The sequence below is a fragment of the Convolutriloba macropyga genome, chromosome 8 (genome assembly GCF_964194025.1).
Source record: "Convolutriloba macropyga chromosome 8, txConMacr16.3, whole genome shotgun sequence".
Taxonomy (NCBI): domain Eukaryota; kingdom Metazoa; phylum Xenacoelomorpha; order Acoela; family Convolutidae; genus Convolutriloba; species Convolutriloba macropyga.
Genome location: NC_134475.1, coordinates 26,934,633 through 26,954,630, shown reverse-complemented (window position 1 = coordinate 26,954,630; position 19,998 = coordinate 26,934,633). Strand labels below are relative to the sequence as shown.

At 35.2% G+C, this 19,998-nt stretch overlaps 1 protein-coding gene across 1 annotated transcript in view; it reads right to left on the bottom strand.

Annotated features, from left to right (window-relative positions):
• LOC142344645 (DNA-directed RNA polymerase I subunit RPA1-like) overlaps positions 1–19,998 on the bottom strand; it is a 97,594-nt gene that overhangs the window by 26,254 nt on the left and 51,342 nt on the right. Inside the window, exons 17-22 of the mRNA XM_075396460.1 lie at positions 17,886–18,066; positions 17,333–17,457; positions 10,322–10,417; positions 9,843–9,944; positions 9,475–9,594; positions 1,654–1,759 (exon numbers count right to left, since the gene is read on the bottom strand). Of these exons, the coding sequence (XP_075252575.1) occupies positions 1,654–1,759; positions 9,475–9,594; positions 9,843–9,944; positions 10,322–10,417; positions 17,333–17,457; positions 17,886–18,066 (730 nt within the window). The remainder of the gene's footprint in view (positions 1–1,653; positions 1,760–9,474; positions 9,595–9,842; positions 9,945–10,321; positions 10,418–17,332; positions 17,458–17,885; positions 18,067–19,998) is intronic.

Genomic DNA, 19,998 nt, shown 5'->3' with positions numbered 1-19,998 from the left:
AATGTTCAGCCATAACATTCTCTCAAATCTGAGACACAGGGTGGAAACATTGTTCTTCCATTCTAATTTTCTCCTCCAATTATTCACTTTTGAGACTTTTACACCTCTGATGACGAAAAGAACGGTTTTTTTGTTACTGAATTTTTTTTGCGTTTTTAAAAAATTTGGATTGCGTTTTTAAAAAATTAACTACTGATGAAAACTAAATAACATACCCGGCAGATTGCCGGAAAATAGCCGCCGTTGATTCCAATAAGCATGATTGGGATTGAACGAATAGAATATATTGAAAAAAAAAAGATTTTTGTACAAAAATATTTTTTAAGTCCGATTTATTTTGATGGCATTTCGTAGTTGAACATATTTCTGTTTCTTAGAGAGCGGCTACAGGTGCTACTATCAACACGAATAAGCATTAGAGGTGTAAGTAAGACTTATAGGAACGACGTTCAAATAGCGGGCATCTAAAATTGGGCTTTATGGTTTTATCCCGTTTCTATTTCTGACTTCAATTTTTTTATACCGACTCTGTTCATTTTGAATTGCTTTGCTTAGCAACTGATTTTCAAATTCACTTTTAGCAGAATGAGAGAAGAGAGAAATTAGCCTAGAGAAGTCAAAAAGATTTCACGCAAAATGTCGAAAAAGCGGCAAAATGGTAAAGCGAAAAAAAGTTTGACGAAGTAAAAAAAAAAAAATACGAGCGCAATAATAGCCGGCTGAGAAGATGAGGGCCGCTATTAATAATTGATTCAAACATCGTTCATAGGCAATTAATAAATGTGAAATGATTGTCAAATCAAAATGATAAAACATACCCGGCAGATTGCCGGAAAATAGCCGCCGTTGATTCCAATAGGCATGATTGGGATTGAACGAATAGAATATATTGAAAAAAAAGATTTTTGTACAAAAATATTTTTTAAGTGGGCTAAGGGCTACTATCAACACCAATAAGCATTAGAGGTGTAAGTAAGACTTATAGGAACGACGTTCAAATAGCGGGCATCTAAAATTGGGCTTTATGGTTTTATCCCGTTTCTATTTCTGACTTCAATTTTTTATACCGACTCTGTTCATTTTGAATTGCTTTGCTTAGCAACTGATGTTCAAATTCACTTTTAGCAGAATGAGAGAAGAGAGAAACTAGCCTAGAGAAGTCAAAAAGATTTCACGCAAAATGTCGAAAAAGCGGCAAAATGGTAAAAAGTTTTTTTCGCTTTACCGCAATAATAGCCGGCTGAGAAGATGAGGGCGGCTATTAATTAAACCGATTTGACAAAAAAGCAACGCAGAGAGAGGTCCCTTAAGAAAAGACTTTATCAACAGACAAAAGATAAATTGCTGTCGAACGACAAGGGGGCAATTTAAACTAGAGGGGGTGAACCTAGGAAATTTATGGGTTCAAAAACAGACAAGAGGGGTTCTCATATCTTGACTTGAATTAGGAATAAGAGCAGTTTAGATCAAAAATTAAGAAGCCATAAGTGAAAAAGACGAATTTTCTAGAACAAAAGCGCAAAAACGGTTAACCAAAAATTCTGACACACGTTAAAAGGGTTAAAAAGACACATAGGTTTACAATAATTGCTTCAAACTTCGTTCGAGAGCAGTTATTAAAATTTGTTTATCGGAGATTGAGATTATAGTTACCTTGTTCATGGGCTTCCTTCTCTTCATCGCCGTGCTCTTCCTCAGCTCCAACTTCATTATCACTTTCCATAACCACATCTTCTGCATCTTTTTCGTCGTCATAGTCCTACACAACCACCATTCACTAACTAACTTTACAACTGAGAGACCGCACCTTATCGGCCAATATTACTACTTAAGATAAGTTACTGAATCAACCACAGCAAATTGAGGATCACTTTTGATCTCAATTGTTTGCGTGAACACGAAAATTAATCAACTATCGTTGCGATAACAACAATTGCGTAACTCAAATGCAATAACTTGTCGGTGATAAATACTGCAAAAATCCGAAACCGGGGCAAAACTCGGCTTTGCGACAAAACTTTAAGCCACTGCTACTGAATGAAGAGCGGCGCAAAAATGGCTGATAAACACATTACTACACGGTTGTTATCACGCTCTCCTAATTATTCTACAACTCGACTTCGCCTCGCCGTACGAAAACTTCTCTATTGCGAAGACAACGGTATGGTAAATATAGTATTAATGCCGGGAAATAACCGCTGTTAACCCACTTGACTCACATCAGGATTGAAACAGAAAAGAATTGATGAAAAACGACAGAATTCATTTCTGAGTGTCAAATTGCTCTATTTGGTGTGCAGCGTGGAGTATATTCTGAAAGTGTACTTAATTCAGCTTCTCAAAGCAATTAAGTTGTCATCTACCAACCGCTCTAATGAACTATGTTAACCTAATGCACTTAATGATTGGGCTTTATCGGTTTATACCATTTCACTGAGTAACGGTCATCTAAAATTGTGCTTTATGGTTTTATCCCGTTTCTATTTCTGATTCCGTTTTCGATACTGACTTTGTACATTTTGAATTGCTTTGCCGAGCAACTACTGTCTAAAAACACTTTTAGCAGAATGAGAAAAGAAGTGAAACTAGCCTAGAGAAACCAAAAAGATTTCAAGCAAAATGTAAGCTTTGACCAAAGGTAACAGCTTGTTACCTTTGGTCATAGCTTGTTACCTTTGGTCACAGCTTATTACCTTTGGACGAAATAAAAAAACGAACTGAATGAAAAACTTGGAAGTACTCTACCTGACCAGCAGAACAATTGAACAATGCAAGCGAAAACACAATACAAATCATCTCGAAGAAATTTTAATGAAATGTTGCTGAAGATCGTGATATTAATATCTTCAGAATCAATTCTGTGTCTCTAGAGGCTATCCAGTAACCCAATAACAAGCATTAAAAAATTAACTCGCTCAAAGATAGGCAATAATTTTTTAGAAAAATTTCAGGTTTGAAAAAATAGAAATTCGTTCTACTGAAATGTTGAAAACCATTCAGCTGACCCTAGCAACTATTTAAACACATACTATCAAACCCTGGATGAGATTGGCTACTGAGGCAAGAAAAACAAAAAAAGGCAAATGTCTTGAATAAAAAACTTGAAAAATGGCAAATTTTACGAAAAAATTTCTGAAATTTGAAAGGTTAAATTGTTGAAAACAAATCCATTGAAACTAACAACCATGACGTAACTTTTCATCAACCGTGGAATAGGTTTTCTGGCATTTGAGCATGGACAAATATCAAAAATTAACAAAACCTTAAGGAAACCTTAAAAAATTGCAGAATTTATGAAAAAAAATGGTGAAATTCGATACATTAAAATGTTGAAAACCAATCCATTGTTACTAAAAACTATGTAGTGCTCTATTATCAAATCTTAAAGTAGATTCCATGGCCCCTGAAAATGGAAAAACTCAAAAAAGACAATAAGTTTCAAAAACCTTGAAAAATTGCAAAATAAAATGGTCATAACAAGTAATTTTGTCTCGCTGAAGGCCTTCATCAACTTAAAAATTCAACCTAAGACTAATCAAACAAAAACTCAAAAAAAATCACAAAAAACATGAGAACTTTCACCATTTTTAGCCGAAAAACTCCTAAAAATAACCTGTTAACCTTAAATTAAGGCCATCCCAGCAGCTGCAGCACTAAGCACTTGAAGGACTACTAAACCCGTTTAGAAAGATCAAAGTCATTAAAAAAGTTGCGAACACAACTTAAAAAAACAGCGCACCAATACAATTCAAATTCTTTGAATTGTAAAAAACATTGCAGGACAAGTACTGAAACACAATCCAAAGAATTGGATGAATAACTAAAAACTTTAACTGACCATCAGATCAGTTGAACAGCGTCAGCCGTCATTGCTAAAAACTCTTGAGAGGTTTACCCGGAAGGCCAAATTTGATCCAAAAAAATATACCCACTAACCCAAGCGCAAGCATTGAAAGAGCTTTATTGGCCAAAAATAGCAATAGAGAAATTTGACAAACTGAACTTAAAAATAATATATCAACATTTTTCAAAGCCATTTGATTTCTGTGGAATCTGTCCAGTAGCATAACTGCAAGACGTAAAAAAGATTCAATGGCCCCTAACGATTCAAACTTAGAAAACAAATGAAATAAGACAAAATTTGAAAATAATTGCAAATTTGAATAAAAGCTTGCTAAAAATTTTAATATAAGTTTTTTCAGAACCACTTCATTGTGTCCAGCGGCTATCCAGTAACCATTCAGTAACCAAAATCTAAATAGTTGCATTGGCTCCAAGATAGAAAAACTAGGAACATGACAAAAATATCAGAAAAAAAACTTAATTTTATCAAAAAGTTGCGAAATTAAAAAATTGAATGTCATTCAACTGCCCATATTAGCAATGCAGTCACAAATTAGACATCCCTAGAGGAGGTTACCTGACAACAGAGACAAGAAAAAGTGAACAGACGACGGAAAGTGAAAAAGTATTTTAAAAACTTTGAAATTGCAAATTTTTCTCAAATTACAAGACCCTAGAGAGGGTTTTCTATCCCTGAGGTTAAAAAATCTAAAAAAAGAAAAAAAAAGGAAACTTCAAAAGAAAGTTTCTCCAAACAGTTGCTAACTTTGTGATATTTAAATGCTGAAAACCATTTCACTGCCATTAGAAACGTTGCAGCAATTTATTTTCACACCCCCTCCCCCCGAGGATGCTTTAAGGCCCCTGAAGCTGGAAAAACTAAAAACGTGACAAATTTTTTTAAAAAAAACCTTGCAAAAAAATTGCAAAAAAGATTATCATTTTTGTTGCATTGCCAAAACAAAGCTCAAAAATGGCCATCAATTTGACAAAGGTCAATTCAAGACTAATCAAACAAAAACTTGAAAAACTGCACTATTTTGAGCTCAGAACTCTATAAATGACATTTTAACCTTGAATTAAGGCTTTCCAGGCAGCTGCACCACTGTAATCAATTGAAGTACTAATAAAGCTAACTTTGGGCCTTTAATGAAACTTAATGCTCACTGGGCCTTACCTGTTTGTCCCATTTTTAAAGATCAAAGTCATTGAAAAATGAGTGAAAACGCCTTAGTAAAAAGGCATTGCAGGACAAGTCATGGAATACAATCCACAGAATTGAATTAAAGAATGAGGAAGTTAGAAATACTGCATCTGACAAGCGTATCAGTTAACTTTGGGAGCCAAAAAAGCAAACAGTCCACAAATTGGAGAAATCAAAACAGCCAAACAAACTAAAAAAAATAATCATTGCCATAACTCTTAAAGCTTTTACCTTAAGGGTCAAAAATTTTCCACTTGACAAAACTCATCAACCCAATGGCCTTGAAAGGGTTCATTGGCCCCCTACAGCTGGAAACACCAAAGATGTAAAAACATATGAAAAGCCGAAAATTGCAAAATATTTTGCAAAGTTTCTAAATTTGGCAAAAAAATTATCAAGTTCATTTCTGTTGCTGCTTCTCGGATCTGTCCATTAACCCATCAGCAAGACTATTCAAAAATTAATTGGCTTTTGAAGATTGATAAAATCAGAAATTGACACAAATTTCGAGAAAAAAAATGGAAAATTCGAACTTTAATGAAACATTGCCAAAATTGGTGATATTAATATCTTTAGAGACTTTCATTGTCTTCCAAATTTCGAAAAGAAATAAAAAACCGCAGGTTTTATAAAAATTATAAAATTCGTGACTTTAAAAAATTGAAAACCCATCCATTTCCACTAGAAACCATACAGTGATATCAAACCCTAGAGGAGGTTCCTTGTCCACTGGGGCTGGAAAAACTCAAAAAATAAAATCTTAAAAAAACATTGCAAATAAATTTTTTCAATAACTATTATCAAACCCTAGAGGAGGTTGCCTTGCCCCAGCGGCTGGAGAAACTTACATATTGACAAAGCCAAAAAAATTGAGAAAACAAGTTTTATTGAAAAACTGCTAAAATTTGTGGCGTTAAAATGTTGAAAACCATTCCATTACCACTAGAATCCTTGCAATAACATACTATTAAACTCTAGAGGTTCTTTGTCCACTGGGGTCGGAGAACCCCAAAAATGTTCAAATGGGGTTGGAAATCCCCAAAAATAAAATTGCAAGTTTAAAAAACTGCTTAATTTGTGATATGAAAACTTTGCGAATAAAAATTTTTCAAAAATTTATTATCAAACCCCAGAGATTTCCAAGATCCTGCGGCCGGAAAAACTTGAATGACAATGTCATTTTTTTAAAGATAAAAAGTTTTATAAAATCTTGTATCTATAAAAACTGCTTAAGTTCGTGATAATAAATTGTTGAAAACGCTTCCATTACCACTAGAACCCGAAAAAATATCAAACCCTAGAGGAGTTTCCTTGTCCACTGGGGCTGGAAAAGCTCAAAAAATAAATTAGAATTATGACAAAAATTGCAAGTTTTAAAAAAATATTGATAAAATTGGTGATACTAAAATGTTGAAAACCAATCCATTAAAAAAATCAGTAACCTAAAATCAAACCCCAGAGGAGGTTTCCTGGACCCTGCGGCTTGAAAAACTTTAATGGCAATCATTAGTTTCAAACAACAGAGGATGTTTTTTGACCCCTGAGACGGGAAAAACGGAAAACCTGACACATTTTCAAAACTTAAAAATGTCAAAAATTAGTATTATTTTGCGTGTTTATCTTTGCAGTACCAAAACATATAGCAAATAAGATGGTCAGAAAAAAATTATAGCTTGCTAAAGACCTTTATCAGCTTTAAAAAATGTCAATTCAACACTGATCTAACAAAGTCGAAAAAAGACAAAAGTGAATTTGTAGCTTTTTGGGCTTCCCAGCAGCTGCAACACTCTAAGCTTTTGAAGGACAACTAAACCCATCTTTGGACCTCCAATGAAACTTAATACCCATTGGGCCTTACCTGCTATCCCGTTCTAAAAGATAAAGTCACGAAAAATGTTTGAAAACATCTTACAAAAAGAAGACAGAGCACCAATACAATCCTATTCATGGATTGAAAAGGGACGCTATACTAGCCCGCTGAGAAGCTGAGCGGCCATTAAACATTCAGATATGTTTATGGATTTATCCATTTTATATTTAGATTACTGCGGCGATAACGAGACGTTGGAAGTATATATTCTTTCATTAGAACGAATCATACATCCAAAATTTTTCAAAAATGCTGATAGGCAAATCAAAATGTTCCAAAAACTTAATAAAACAGCAAATTTTGGCGGGATCTTGTATCAAAAGGAAAAATTTCACAACTTTGACATTAGGTTGGTCGAGGTGTGTAAAGATTGAAAACATTAAATAGGTTCACTTTTGCCTTCATAACATAGCCGGCAGATTGCCGGAATAGCTGCGAAAGAATAGACCTGCGTGCCATATAATAGAGATAGAAACAGATTAAATTAATAAAACTTGTTAAAATTCATTCCACAGAAGCCTCTAATAAAGGACCTTTACTGCAAATAGGAGTTCCTTTGACCTTAAACAAATTCAAATTAAACTCAAGTTTTAAAGTGCAAAAGTCATTTTATTGAGTGAGGTAAGTCACAAGTGATCAAAATCTAATCACGCAAAAAAACTCGCTCCACTAAGAGCAAAAATGACGTCACGTACGCAATTCATTTGAAATTGCATGAACGAATGAACAAAAAGCAGATTGTGACGTCATATGGTCGTAACAAAAATCATGACGAAATAAAAACATAGCAGGACAAGTCCTGACGTACAATTCAAAGAATTTTCAATGACTAAACAGAAAAACTAGACCTAGAATGGACTATGAGTGAATTGCGAAAACCATTTTTAAAAAATCAGATCAAAAAATAAGAAAAAAAAAAACAAAAAATCAATGTCAAAATGCCGCATGTGAACAAAAAAAACCACTAGCGAGAAATGAAAATTTAATTCAAACAAAAAACTAGGCCTAGAATGAGCTGTGAATGGATTGCGAAAACCATTTAGAAAAAAATCCGATCCAAAAAATCGAAAAACAGTAAAAATCAATGTGAAATTGCCGCATGTGAACAAAAAGCCACTAGCGAGAAACCGAACTTTTGTTCAAACACCATTTTCGCACTCTACTTTAAAATTAGAGCGAAAAAAATTCACGCCGCAAAACCACTCGCTTTTTCGCTCCATTTCCTGTTTCGGCGTGACCAAAATCACTACTCCAATTTGACTTCAAAAATCATGAAAATGTGTGAACAGATCTTTAAAAAAAAGACAGCGCCCCAATACAATTCAAATTCTTTGAATTGTAAAAAACCAAGAGCACCGCAATATAGCTACGCTCAGCTTACAGCTTCAGAGCTATAATAAAACACGGGTCTGTCCCCTTATAGCCCCCCAGAGTAGTGGTTAGATAACCTATAGCCCCCAATCATGGTAAATAAACCATAATGGGGGAATAGTTTCATGGGGGCTACGATGTGAAAGACCCAAAAACCCAATGGGACCTACTATTAAAGGGACTAGGTAGAAGACAATAAACATGTCCGGCTAACGTCGGGCAAATTGGTCTCAAACAACTGTCGAGTAGTTGGCTTCGTAAGTAGCTAGCTGCAGTTTAAGGAGGCTTGCTCAAGCTTAATTGAGTGGACAGGGGGATGTGGAGCGGGGATGGGATGTGGCCAGGGGAAGGGGAGCGGAGTACGGGGAACATACTCTACAATAGCCCTTCGCAATGAATTTATCTAACTTAAACAGCTTCGTAGAATCGTATACTTAGAGACTAGTGCGCAGCAAGGCTCTAGGAGAACTTAATGCCCTCCGGGCTGCTTAACATGTTTATCCTGTTTTTGAGGAGAAAAATTCAAATGCTCAGACGACGAAACGATCAGACAAAAATTTTGCAAAATTGCACAGAAAAAGACTAGCAGGACTAATATAATTGCTACAAACGACTCAGCAATGACGCCATAGTTACTTACAAAATTTGGCAACTATCAGAATCTATCGCATTTAAGCCGAAATCTTGAAAATAATTGAAATATCTCGTCACGAAATCACAAACTTGGTTAAATATCGTTGAGCGAATAATTGGTTTGATTCAGAGATTTTCAATTGTGCAAAATTGAGTTCCCTGCGCACGAAGCGTGTTATGATTTTACAGCTCCTCGGCAGTGTTGATGAAATGTATACTTATGAGACTAGAAGAGCTCTAAGAGCACCAAGCAGGCACCAGTTTATCTTGATACTGAGGACTATAAGTCAAATAGTCAGCTGAAAAATCGATCAAGCGGAAAATCGAGCTAAAAAGACCAACAGAACCCAAATAATTGCTACCAAATTTGTTTGAGATTAATTAACAGTGATGAGGACAGCGGTGGAACGTAACTGTAAAATCCCAATAGCAGTCTTCTAGTCACTTTTCGAGATTTTTCATTGGGAGGTTAACAATTCACCAATGAGTTCTGCAATGGTTGACATCGCAACATTAGTTGGTTAAATGCAACAGCAACTGATGCTCAGCTCACCCTCTCGTCGTCAATTTTTGACATAACTTTCTCGGCGGTTCCTCCAACTTCAGGGTTATCCTCCACGTCGGAGGCACCATCAGACAAATTACGTTTCCGGTCACTCTTTGAAGAAGCCGACTGAAACAATCTACATATTCATATTCACCATGACAAAGTAATAATAATCTAATAATCATTTATATATATGTTTGTATCTACAACGCTATCTTTGACAACCAATGCTGAGATTTTGCCTTGTCTCCAACAGTACTTACCGTTTGCGATACAAATTTAATTTAACAAAATCTGCTTATCATTCGAAAGGATCCCAAATTGTACGCAAGCGTTCTGTCAGATCAGTAAATGGTTTCCAGTTGGTTTCTTACCACGAGCCCCATGTCATCGTCCATCTTTTCATCCGCTGATTGGAAGGATGGTTTGCCTGTGGTTACGTATTTCAGTATCCTCTCGTACTTCCTTGCCACATACTAAAGCACCATTGTCAATATTATCAATGTCACTTTCTTCTTACTCCAAAAAATTGTTGCCGTTCTCTATTCTAAATTACTAAGAGACACTAAATTATCTGGCCAGACAAGCATACCACATCAGCTATTGTACTTTTCCCGATAAACCTTAGGTTAAGCGAGACGGGCAATAGAAATTGCACCAAATAATGAAAAACTATTGGAAGATTAAGCAGAATTACATTTTCAGTTCTCAATGAAAATACCAAGTCAATAGGGTTTGAAAATACTATATAAAAAAATTTTCATCGAAAAAGAGGCACAAACTAAAAGATAGTTTTAGAATTCGAGCCGACCCATTTCGTAATTTGAATTCCAATGTAAAGCATCATACATACCGCTAAGAAACTGTTCTCCATATACTTGAGCACCTGTCGTGGTTTCAGGAATGTCAAATTCCTCAAATACTTCCGAGACACGAAGTTGAATCTGACCTAAAACAAAAAAGTAAACCAACTACCATTAATTAATATACACTTAGCGGTCCACGCACATCGCACATACACACGAAATAACAAAAAGCACCCAAATATTTTCCGCTGCATTAGATTCTGAATTGGCGACTATTTACATCAAGCCAAAATCATGTTAAGCATGAAAGAAACTCAAATTCTGAATCAGCACTGCACAATAGGCACTAAATAATATTTTCATCGTCGTTGAGAGGAGAAAAGGAAGAATTTGCTGAGAAAGCTGTACTATCTATACACAATACACAACTGCAACCTTTATCTGTAGAAACTAGGAAAAATACGATAACTTCGACATCAGATTGAAAAATCCTTGGAATAACAAAGTTCACGTCTCAAATCGAATTCACTCCAAACCTCACAAATACACAAGCTGTGATGCAGCGGTTTAAACATATCAGACAAATCGCCGAGAGCCAGAAGCTAAAACTTTGTTGATTTTGTTTAAAAGGCAGAAACCTAAAACTCATGAGCATAAAAATTTTACTTTTTTTTAAATTTTTGAACAGTTTCTTTCGATTTCATTCTCGAAGTTAAATTCAAAATGAGCTGCATAAGTTTCAGTAAAAAAATATGTGCCAAAAAATTATAAAAGCTAATAATTGAAAAAATAATATCTTTTTCGAAAGAAATCGGAGCCATATTTTAAAATTGATGTTTTTTCTGTTGAGTTTTATACATATTGCGGCTTTTTTGTATCTTTTATACCTTAATTACATATAACTACATTTGGGTTAAGAGGGTTTTGATACGTCTATATCAAAAATACCCCATTGCGATTTTGATTTTGCAGTTCTTCGGAAGGCAATCTTTTATCAGAATTTCAACTTTTGGCGTTGATGGAGATAATTTTAAGCAGTTTTGAATACTCAATGACTGCAGTAATTATTTCTTAATCAGGTCGTTAAACACCATTTAACATCACCGTGAAAATTTTCGAGGAACGAATCAATAACTGTTTCTGTACTTTTACTGAAACCCTTTATACGTCGTGATAAATAGAACAAAAACTAGAAAACTGGGGTCGGGTCAGAAAGTTATAATGATGCAACTCGATGTTTTCTCGTAGCTAAATTCGAACAATTTTTAAATTCACCTTTGAGTAACATTGCTGAAGGCTTAGGCTTCAGAACATTTAGAATTAGTTTACCAATGTCAGATGTTAGTTTTTCATTAAAATTGTTAGTCATTTTAAGACTTGAAGGATTTCAATTGAGCTTTGAAAAAGAAAGCTAAAGATACTAATTTCAGTTAGATTTTCCGATCCAATCTACTATACTTAATTTCGAATGACTTAAATTCTATTTTGGTTACTGTACTTTATAAAACATAGCCGGGAAATTGCCGAAAAATAGCAGCCAGTAACCCCAATTGCCCGCAGTTGGGATAGAGAAAATTAGGACAAAAATAACGAACATACACCGATTAACTTCGGAAGAATTGTTCTCGAACGACAGGCGGGTGGAAAAACATTTTACTCCACCGGGATTCGAACCATTGACCTCCCGCTTGATAATCATATGCTCTGCCCACTGTGCTATTTGCCACTTATTTATGCAATGATGCAACCGACTTTATATTAGCAACAAGCTTTACTTCGGACTGAGAGCAAAAGAGATCACTCAAAAATGAAGAACGAAAGCATGAAAAAGTCACTTGAGAAGTCAAAGTATGTTCTAGAAGAAAAGCTCTAATGTGGTCCACAGTTTCATTAGATTCCATAAATATGGTGGAATCAGTCTCTAAGTTGAAAGACTAAGCTTAATACTAGAAACAAATAGCAGTATACTCTAAGGAAATTCGATAACTTAATGTACTGTTTGCAGACATCAGGTCTTAGCGCCCGTTTTCTTGGTTTATACTTTTTCTATTGATTTCGCTTTGTCAGCCTGATTTTATTCGCGTGAACGCGTTGAATAAAGTCTCGTTACATTCAGCTGAATGACGTAGGTCAAAAGCCAAACGTGACAGCGGTGACATACAGAATACAAAAAAGGTAAAAAAAATAGAAAATATAAAAGGACAAAACCTCAACTACAATCGAAATAACTGAATGGTCAAGGCACGTGACAATTGATATCCTTACAGCAACAGCAGTCAAAAATGAGACTTAAAAGACAACCAAAACTTGCACAACCAAAAAGTCCCTATTTGAAACGAATAAAATAAAAGGCACAGAAATCATTAACAATGAACTGAAACAATTCTTTAGGTCAACTAAATCATCAGTAGCAACCAATGCGACCTATCATGATGAAAATCAAGGAATAATTGATCAATAACTGCAACAAATACTATCAAAACTCAAAACTGCTAATGTTTTTGAGAAACAAAAAGCGTAAAGATCATATATAGCATTTGCTATGAACTGAAACAATTAATTCTATCAATTTCATCGTATATAGTTACCCGTAATTAGGCCTACTATTACCGAGACACAGGTAAGACAACAAAGAACAACAAAATCTCAAAATTCGTTAATAATTCTGGAAAACAATTCAACTTAAACTGAACAATTTAATCCCATTTAGCAAACAATGAGAGCTGTCCTGAATGAGAACCAATGATATGACGACAAAACTACAACACTCGTAAACTCAAATAAAAAAATTCACTAATATATTTTGACAAAAAAGTGCTTAAGTTATGCAAACCACTAGCTAAAAACTCGAACCATTAATTAGTTTCATTTAAACCTCATTATTAAATAATGATATATGTCAGAAGGGATACTTGGTGATAAGACAACAGAAATAAGCTAATATTTATTCCCAAAACCCCGATTGGGTTTGAAAGCAAACAAATGAAAATATTGCCGTGAAAGTTCGAACATTTTTGATATCATCCTATAAATGGCCATACTAAATTTTCCTAATGTGAAAAAAAATGGGCTAGTATCAATAACAATCAGCATAAGAGATTTTAACAAAGACTTCAAAAAAGGCAAGTAGCGGATATCTAAAAACGCTCTTGTTTCTATTTTTAATTTAATATTTCGATGCTAACTCTGTTGATTCTGGCATCAGGCGGTAGGTTTTCAAGCCATTTCTTGCAGGCGGTACTCCTTCAGTTTAGACTTTTCAGTCTAAAAAAGGAGGAAAGATGGTAGCCCCCTTCGGGCGCTGCCATTACGTAGATTATTTAAATCCTCCTACAGATTTGGTAAAATGAAAAAATTTTCTCTCTCAAGGATGATAGCAAAATTTCAAAGCTTGCGACCAGTTCTCGATCTTTGATGGGGGCAAGATGTGGTTCAAGGCCACATATATGCCCTGAGCGATGCAAAAGAATCAAAACTTTAGAAGACAAATTTCAAAAAATTATTAATGTTTTTCCTCTCCTTTTAGGGTCAAAAAACACTTAAATTGACTGAATTCCGTCTGGTGAACAACACTCTTGTGATCAAAGAAAATTTTTAAAAATTGAACTTAAAAAATGTCAAAATTACTATTTTAAGGTTCAAAAGGTAGAAATTTCTATATAAAATTATAAAAAAGATTTGAACTCTATTTTTTCAACAGCAGACCGAAGCGTAGGTCATAGGACTTTTGTTGGGTCTTTACAGAATATTGCTACAAGATTTGGAGAAAAAACAGTTTATTTGTTTCCAATTCTGTAAATTTTGTCATGTAACATGAGAAGACGTCAAAATTAACACAAAATAATGAGAACAATTTTAAAATAATGAGAAAAATTTCTAATCAAAAACGTTACTAGGCGATAGTGGCTCCCACGAGGGTCCCTGGTAACAGCAAAAAAGTAGGAAAATATGCTGATTATTTCTCGAGACTTGAGTTTTAATTTTAATTTGTATATAGGTTTCTGTATTTAGACCGGCTGGGTCCCCTACCCCACTCTCTTTTTTATGCCAATGCGGCAGCCAACTGGATTGTATTGCAAGGCAACTGCTGTTCAAAGCACTTTGAGCAGAATGAGAGGAGTGATAACAACCAAGAGAAATCAAAAAGATTTCAAGCAAAATGTTGAAACATAACCGACTAACAGGGGGAATTGCTCTCAAACGACCGGCGAGCGGTTGGCTTCGTCAGCAGCTAGCCACTGTTTAGTGACCCCTGTGCGCTACCTCTTTATCCAGTTTCTGAAGATTAAAATCAAGTGGGTCAGACGGAAAATCGGTGAAGCAATAAATTGCAAAAAAGAGACAAACAGGTTTAATATATTTGCTACAAATTGCTTTTGATAACAATTAACAATGATTTCCTAAAAAGTGCCTGTTAGATCGTTTAGGGTTTAAAAAACACTTTTACTATAACTCATTGTTAATGAGGAACAGAGATGGTGACATTACGCCACATAACAGCAGCTGAAGGGCGGCATCAACAAAAAAGTGATAAAAAGTGAACGAAAAAAAGGAAAGGAACCCTAAACGACAGAGAGAAAAACAGACAGGAACATTTTCCATGATTGGATTCGACTCTGCAACTTTTAGTTTTCTATGCTTGTTAATAAAAAAATCATATAAAAAAGAAATGAAAACAGCACAATCCAAAAAAATTTTCCAATTTCGCAGTAAAACAAGTTCAAAAACCATTTTTTGTCTCCAAAGTTCTGCAAAATCTAGCTAAAATTCAAGATATAAATATCTTAAGAACTATTTCATTGTCTCAAGAGACTATCCGGTATCCCTGTTTCAAGCCTGAAATAGTTTCACAGGCTCATAAAGATCCATACACTTGAAAAAATTCCAAAAATTTGAAAAGCTTAAACTTTATCCAAAAATTACTAAAATTGGAGTTTAAAAAAATCATGATCACTATCCCATTAACTCTGGAAACTGTGCAGCAGCTTATTATCAGACCTTGGAGCAGGTCCCAGAGCCTCTGTTGCCGGAAAAAAATTCAAAAACAGTAAAAAAAAATTTCAAATAATTAAAAACAAATTAATTAAATTCGTGATATTAAAATCTTGAAGTAGATTCCATTACATCTATAAACTGCGCAGTAACAAACTAATAAACCCTAGACGACGTTCCGCTGCTCTTCAGGCTAAAGAAACCTAAAAGAATGTCAAAAAATTTGAAAAAAACTTAAAAATTGCAAGTTTTATTAAAAAAAAATTGCTAAAACTTGTGATAACAAAAATCTTGAAAACTAAACCATGACCAACAAAAAACTTCCATTAACTTATTATCAAACCGTAACGGAGATTTTCTGACCATTGAGGTTCAAGAAACCTGAATAATGGCTATAAACGTCTATGGCTATAAATTGAAAATGGCAAAAATTGTAAAAAAAAATATGCTAAAACTCGTGATGTTTAACTCTTGCAAGAAAATTCAATTACACTAGAAATTATAGTCACCTATTTTCAAACCTTAGAGGGGGTTTCTTGGCTCTTGAGGCTAAAAAAACCTAAAAAACGACAAAAATTTTCAAAAAAACTTCGAAAAAAGCAAGTTTTATCAAAAAACTGCTAAAATTTGACATTAAAAAGTTAAAAACCTATTCCATGGCCAATAAAAATTTGTCAGTAGCTTACTATCAAACCCCCTAGGATGTCTTCTGGCCCCTGGGTCTGGAAAGACCCGAATAAAGAAAATGTCAAAATTTGAAAAAAAAAATGGCAGATTTTGACAAAAAATTATTTATATTTGTGACGTTTAAATGATGAAACCATTCGAATACCTTTATAAACTATGCATTAACCTATTATGAAAACCTAGAGGAGATTCCTTGACACCTAGGGCTGATAAAAAACCAAAAAATGTCAAAGATTTTCAAAAAGCTTGAAAAAATTTGCTAAATAGTATAAATTTGCGTTTTTAGCAAGCGGTTGTTCGTCATTAGCTAGCCACGGGTGGGGGGGGGGGGCAACGGGGGCTGATGAGGAGAGAGGGGGTGGTGGGGCAACACTGGGGTTGGGGGGCAACAGCGCAGTGGGGGGGGGTCGGGGGCAACAGTGGGGGTGTCTTCAACCTTTAAGAACCGCCCTTTACACCATAAGTATAAGTCTCCAAAACAGTTTGAGCTGAAGCAGAGCTGAATGGCTCTAAGAGCACTTAATGCCCGCTGGGCGCTGCCTGTTTATCTCGTTTTTGAGGACGAGAAGTCAAAAGCGTCAGACGAAAAATCGGTCAAGCAAAAAATCGCATAAAAAAAGACCAACAGGACTAATATAATTGCTACAAACTTCGTTTGAGAGCAATTAACAAGCCGTGAAGTATGGTAAGCATAACAAATATTCTTCTAATAAATCGATAAAACAATAAAAATCAAAGTCAGATTGTGGCATGCGAAGAAACAATATTTGCGAGAAAGCGAATTTTTTTTCAATAATCGTTTCGTCACTTTACTTTTAAAAATAGAGTGATGAAAATCACGGTTCAAACTTACTCTTTTTGGCTCCTTTTACTTCTCCAGCTTGACTAAAATCAATGTTCTAATTTGACTTCTCGTTGGCGTGAAAAAGCCCACAAAAGTGTGAACAGATCTTAAAAAGACAGTGAACCAATAAAATCCAACTCTTTGTATTGTAAAAAGGAGAGCACCTAAATAATAGCCGTTGAGAGGCGCTGACGGCGGCTATAAATAACTGCTTTTATAACAAGGAATTCGACTATTGACACTGAAAGTGTTCAGCGTAACCTTAAATAATTTTAACAATGGTGGGCTAGAAGTCATGTAGAGTGTGGGGTAAGCCGTCACTGATATAAAACCATCACTAAATACATAATTGCATCACTGGAAAACTTTCAAAAAAAATCACATCTCAAAATACTGTTTCCCATTATAGAATGCATTCTGAGCTTTCTATTTGAAAAAATGTTTAGCAAAGTTTGCTGATGAACAGGGGTCGGAATATTAGTGCAAACGCACATAACAGAGCCTCAGTACAAGAGTAGTTCTTCAGATGACATACTTTGTATTGCTGTCTCCAGTTGTGTGCCAATTTCTTCTCAACATTCACTGAGAGCAACACATCTTCGAGGTAGATCTTGCGGAAATCTTTGCTCAACTTTTCTGACATTTTCTGTGCCTCGGGTGCTAAAATAACAGCAATTGTCAATTCTGAAGTTTAGATATCAGAGTTGACAGCAATTTACTTTTTATACTGAAGTGTCATTCACTACATGTAATGAATAGGTACGACGAACAAATTTTTATTGTTGCTAAGTTGGTTAACATCAGAATATTCTCATCAGCTGAAACCATTAACAAATCGAATCATAGCCGGCAACGCATGTTGAAAATGCTCCCACACAATCGCGTTTCCAATGCAAACAAATACATTGCAATACAGCACTCAGCACAGTCGTTGAGCATACAGAGGTTGCCTTTACAGATACCAATAACTGTTCTCAATCTTCAGCTGAATCAATCACTGAGCTTCTCAACAACCAGCGGCGTCTTTAACACTTAATAGACACTGATAATTTGCAAGGTTAACAATAATATTTTCAATGGCGACTTACAGTCAAGTACTGGCACCGTCATCGTAGGTGTCTTTATGAATCTAGAGGCAGTTTGGAGCAGCTCCCTCAATCTGGGAATACCCAGAGTCACATTGACATCTCCTCTACCAGCGAAGTGAAAAGTGTTCAGTGTCATCTGTGTTGAGGGCTCTCCAATTGACTGGGCAGTGATCAAACCAATCTATAAAAACTATAGTGACATCTACCAGTAATTACTTACTCCTGGACGACATAAAACTACCTATTGAAAGCTTAATTTTACTTTATTTATGTTGTTTTGCAGCACACACTGCTGCAGTTTCATACGCAATTTTAAGCATGTGTCATTCTTCGTATTTTGAGAAGGACTTGGTTTCAGAAATTTATTCAAAACTGATATTTTCGTTAACCGTAACTTTCAAAATGATCTCCGTTTTGCAAACCTTTGGAAAAGCAAGGCCACTGATCTGTTCATAGTTAATTTTTAAATATAGAACAAAATCATAAATGTCCAGCCTTGAAGTACAACAATTTTCGGTACTCGGCATCTAATTCTATCCTTTCCTTTTCCGCAGCTTTCAGTTTCCATTACATTTCACCCCGCTTATGTAAACAGAGAAATATACAAACATAGCAGCCAGATCGACATAAAATAGCCGCAGTAATTTTGTAGGAGGAATTCTGGAAACTACTCGAAGAGTTGCTGCCGAAAAACTACCGTTTCACAGAACCAGTACCTACTAAAACCACCCATAAAACAAAATTAAAGTCAAATAAAACATAGCCGACTAAGAACGGAAGAAATGCTCTTAAACGACTGATGGGAGCTGGAATCTATAGCAGCCTGCTTCAGTCGGGGTGGGAGGGAGTAACTATATCCACTTAGTGGGCTTCAAATGAAGTCATCAAGGGTTATTATATACCACTATAACGGCTAATAAAATTTGAAGTAGAAAACTGACACCAATTTTGTCGCACTTTTCTTTTTACTTTTAGTATTAAACTGCCATAAATTGAGTAGTTCAGCTGCTGACTCTTGTGAATAAAAATGTCATGAGCGCAAAAAGTCATTCGGAAAGTCAAAACGGTCAAGCAAAAAGTTTTGCATAAAAAACATAGCCGTTAGAATACCGGAAACGACTCGAGGAGTCGCGCAACAAAATGATTTCAACTAATCTAACCTGTTTCGAAAACATCAAAAAAAATACAAAGCACAGCTGGCAGAATGCCAAAAAATAGCCGCAATATCTTCGTAGATCTGCAGTCTAAAAAAACAGTAAAAAAGACAGACTCAAAAAATCGTCTTTTCATTGAAGGCTGATATGTTATATTTTGATTAAAAATTTTCATAAGTTTTCGCTGCCTCTATTAGCTGCTCTCAAATAACCCTCATTTACAGTAACACCCACCCATTTGACCTCCATTTGACCTTATCTCTTTGAATTAAAGTGAAAAAAAGTCAATTTCAAAGTGAGGAACAAAAAACTCGCTCCACTAAGAGTGAAAAATAACGTCACATACGCACTTCAGTTGAAATTGCATGAACGAATGAACAAGAAGCTGATTGGAAGTGGTTGTGACGTAATATGGTCGAAACAAAAAATCGCGACGACGAAATTTAAAAAAACAAGAGAAGGCCAATAATAGCCCCAGCTATCGCTGTACGGCTATTAACAAGACAATATTAGTTCGAAACGACTAATTTTGGTTAGGAATGAGGGTCGGCGCAGGTAGGCGGGGCAGGTTGGTTGGTGCGGGGGTTGTGGCATAGTTATTTCGGGGACAGGGATGTAGGCAGGGAGTAGATACGCTCCCAGTGGGATAGGTACCAATAGAAAGAAATCAAAATTCAAGTGATGAACAAACTTGATGCAGCGAAAAAGAACCTGTAGAATACCAAAACTCCACATCAAGTCGTAAACAAACCATTACGTTTACAAAAATTGCTTTGAACTTTTCCCACCAAACAGAACAAAAATACTTTAATATTCATATAATACCATTTCATCTACAAATAGCAATCTTCCTTCTGAGAAAACGACGACACTGAAAAGCTCGAACAATAGGAAAGCCATGATAGGCTCCCGAATTTCTTCCAAAAAACGAAAAACTCAAAGAATTTGGGAAAAATGGT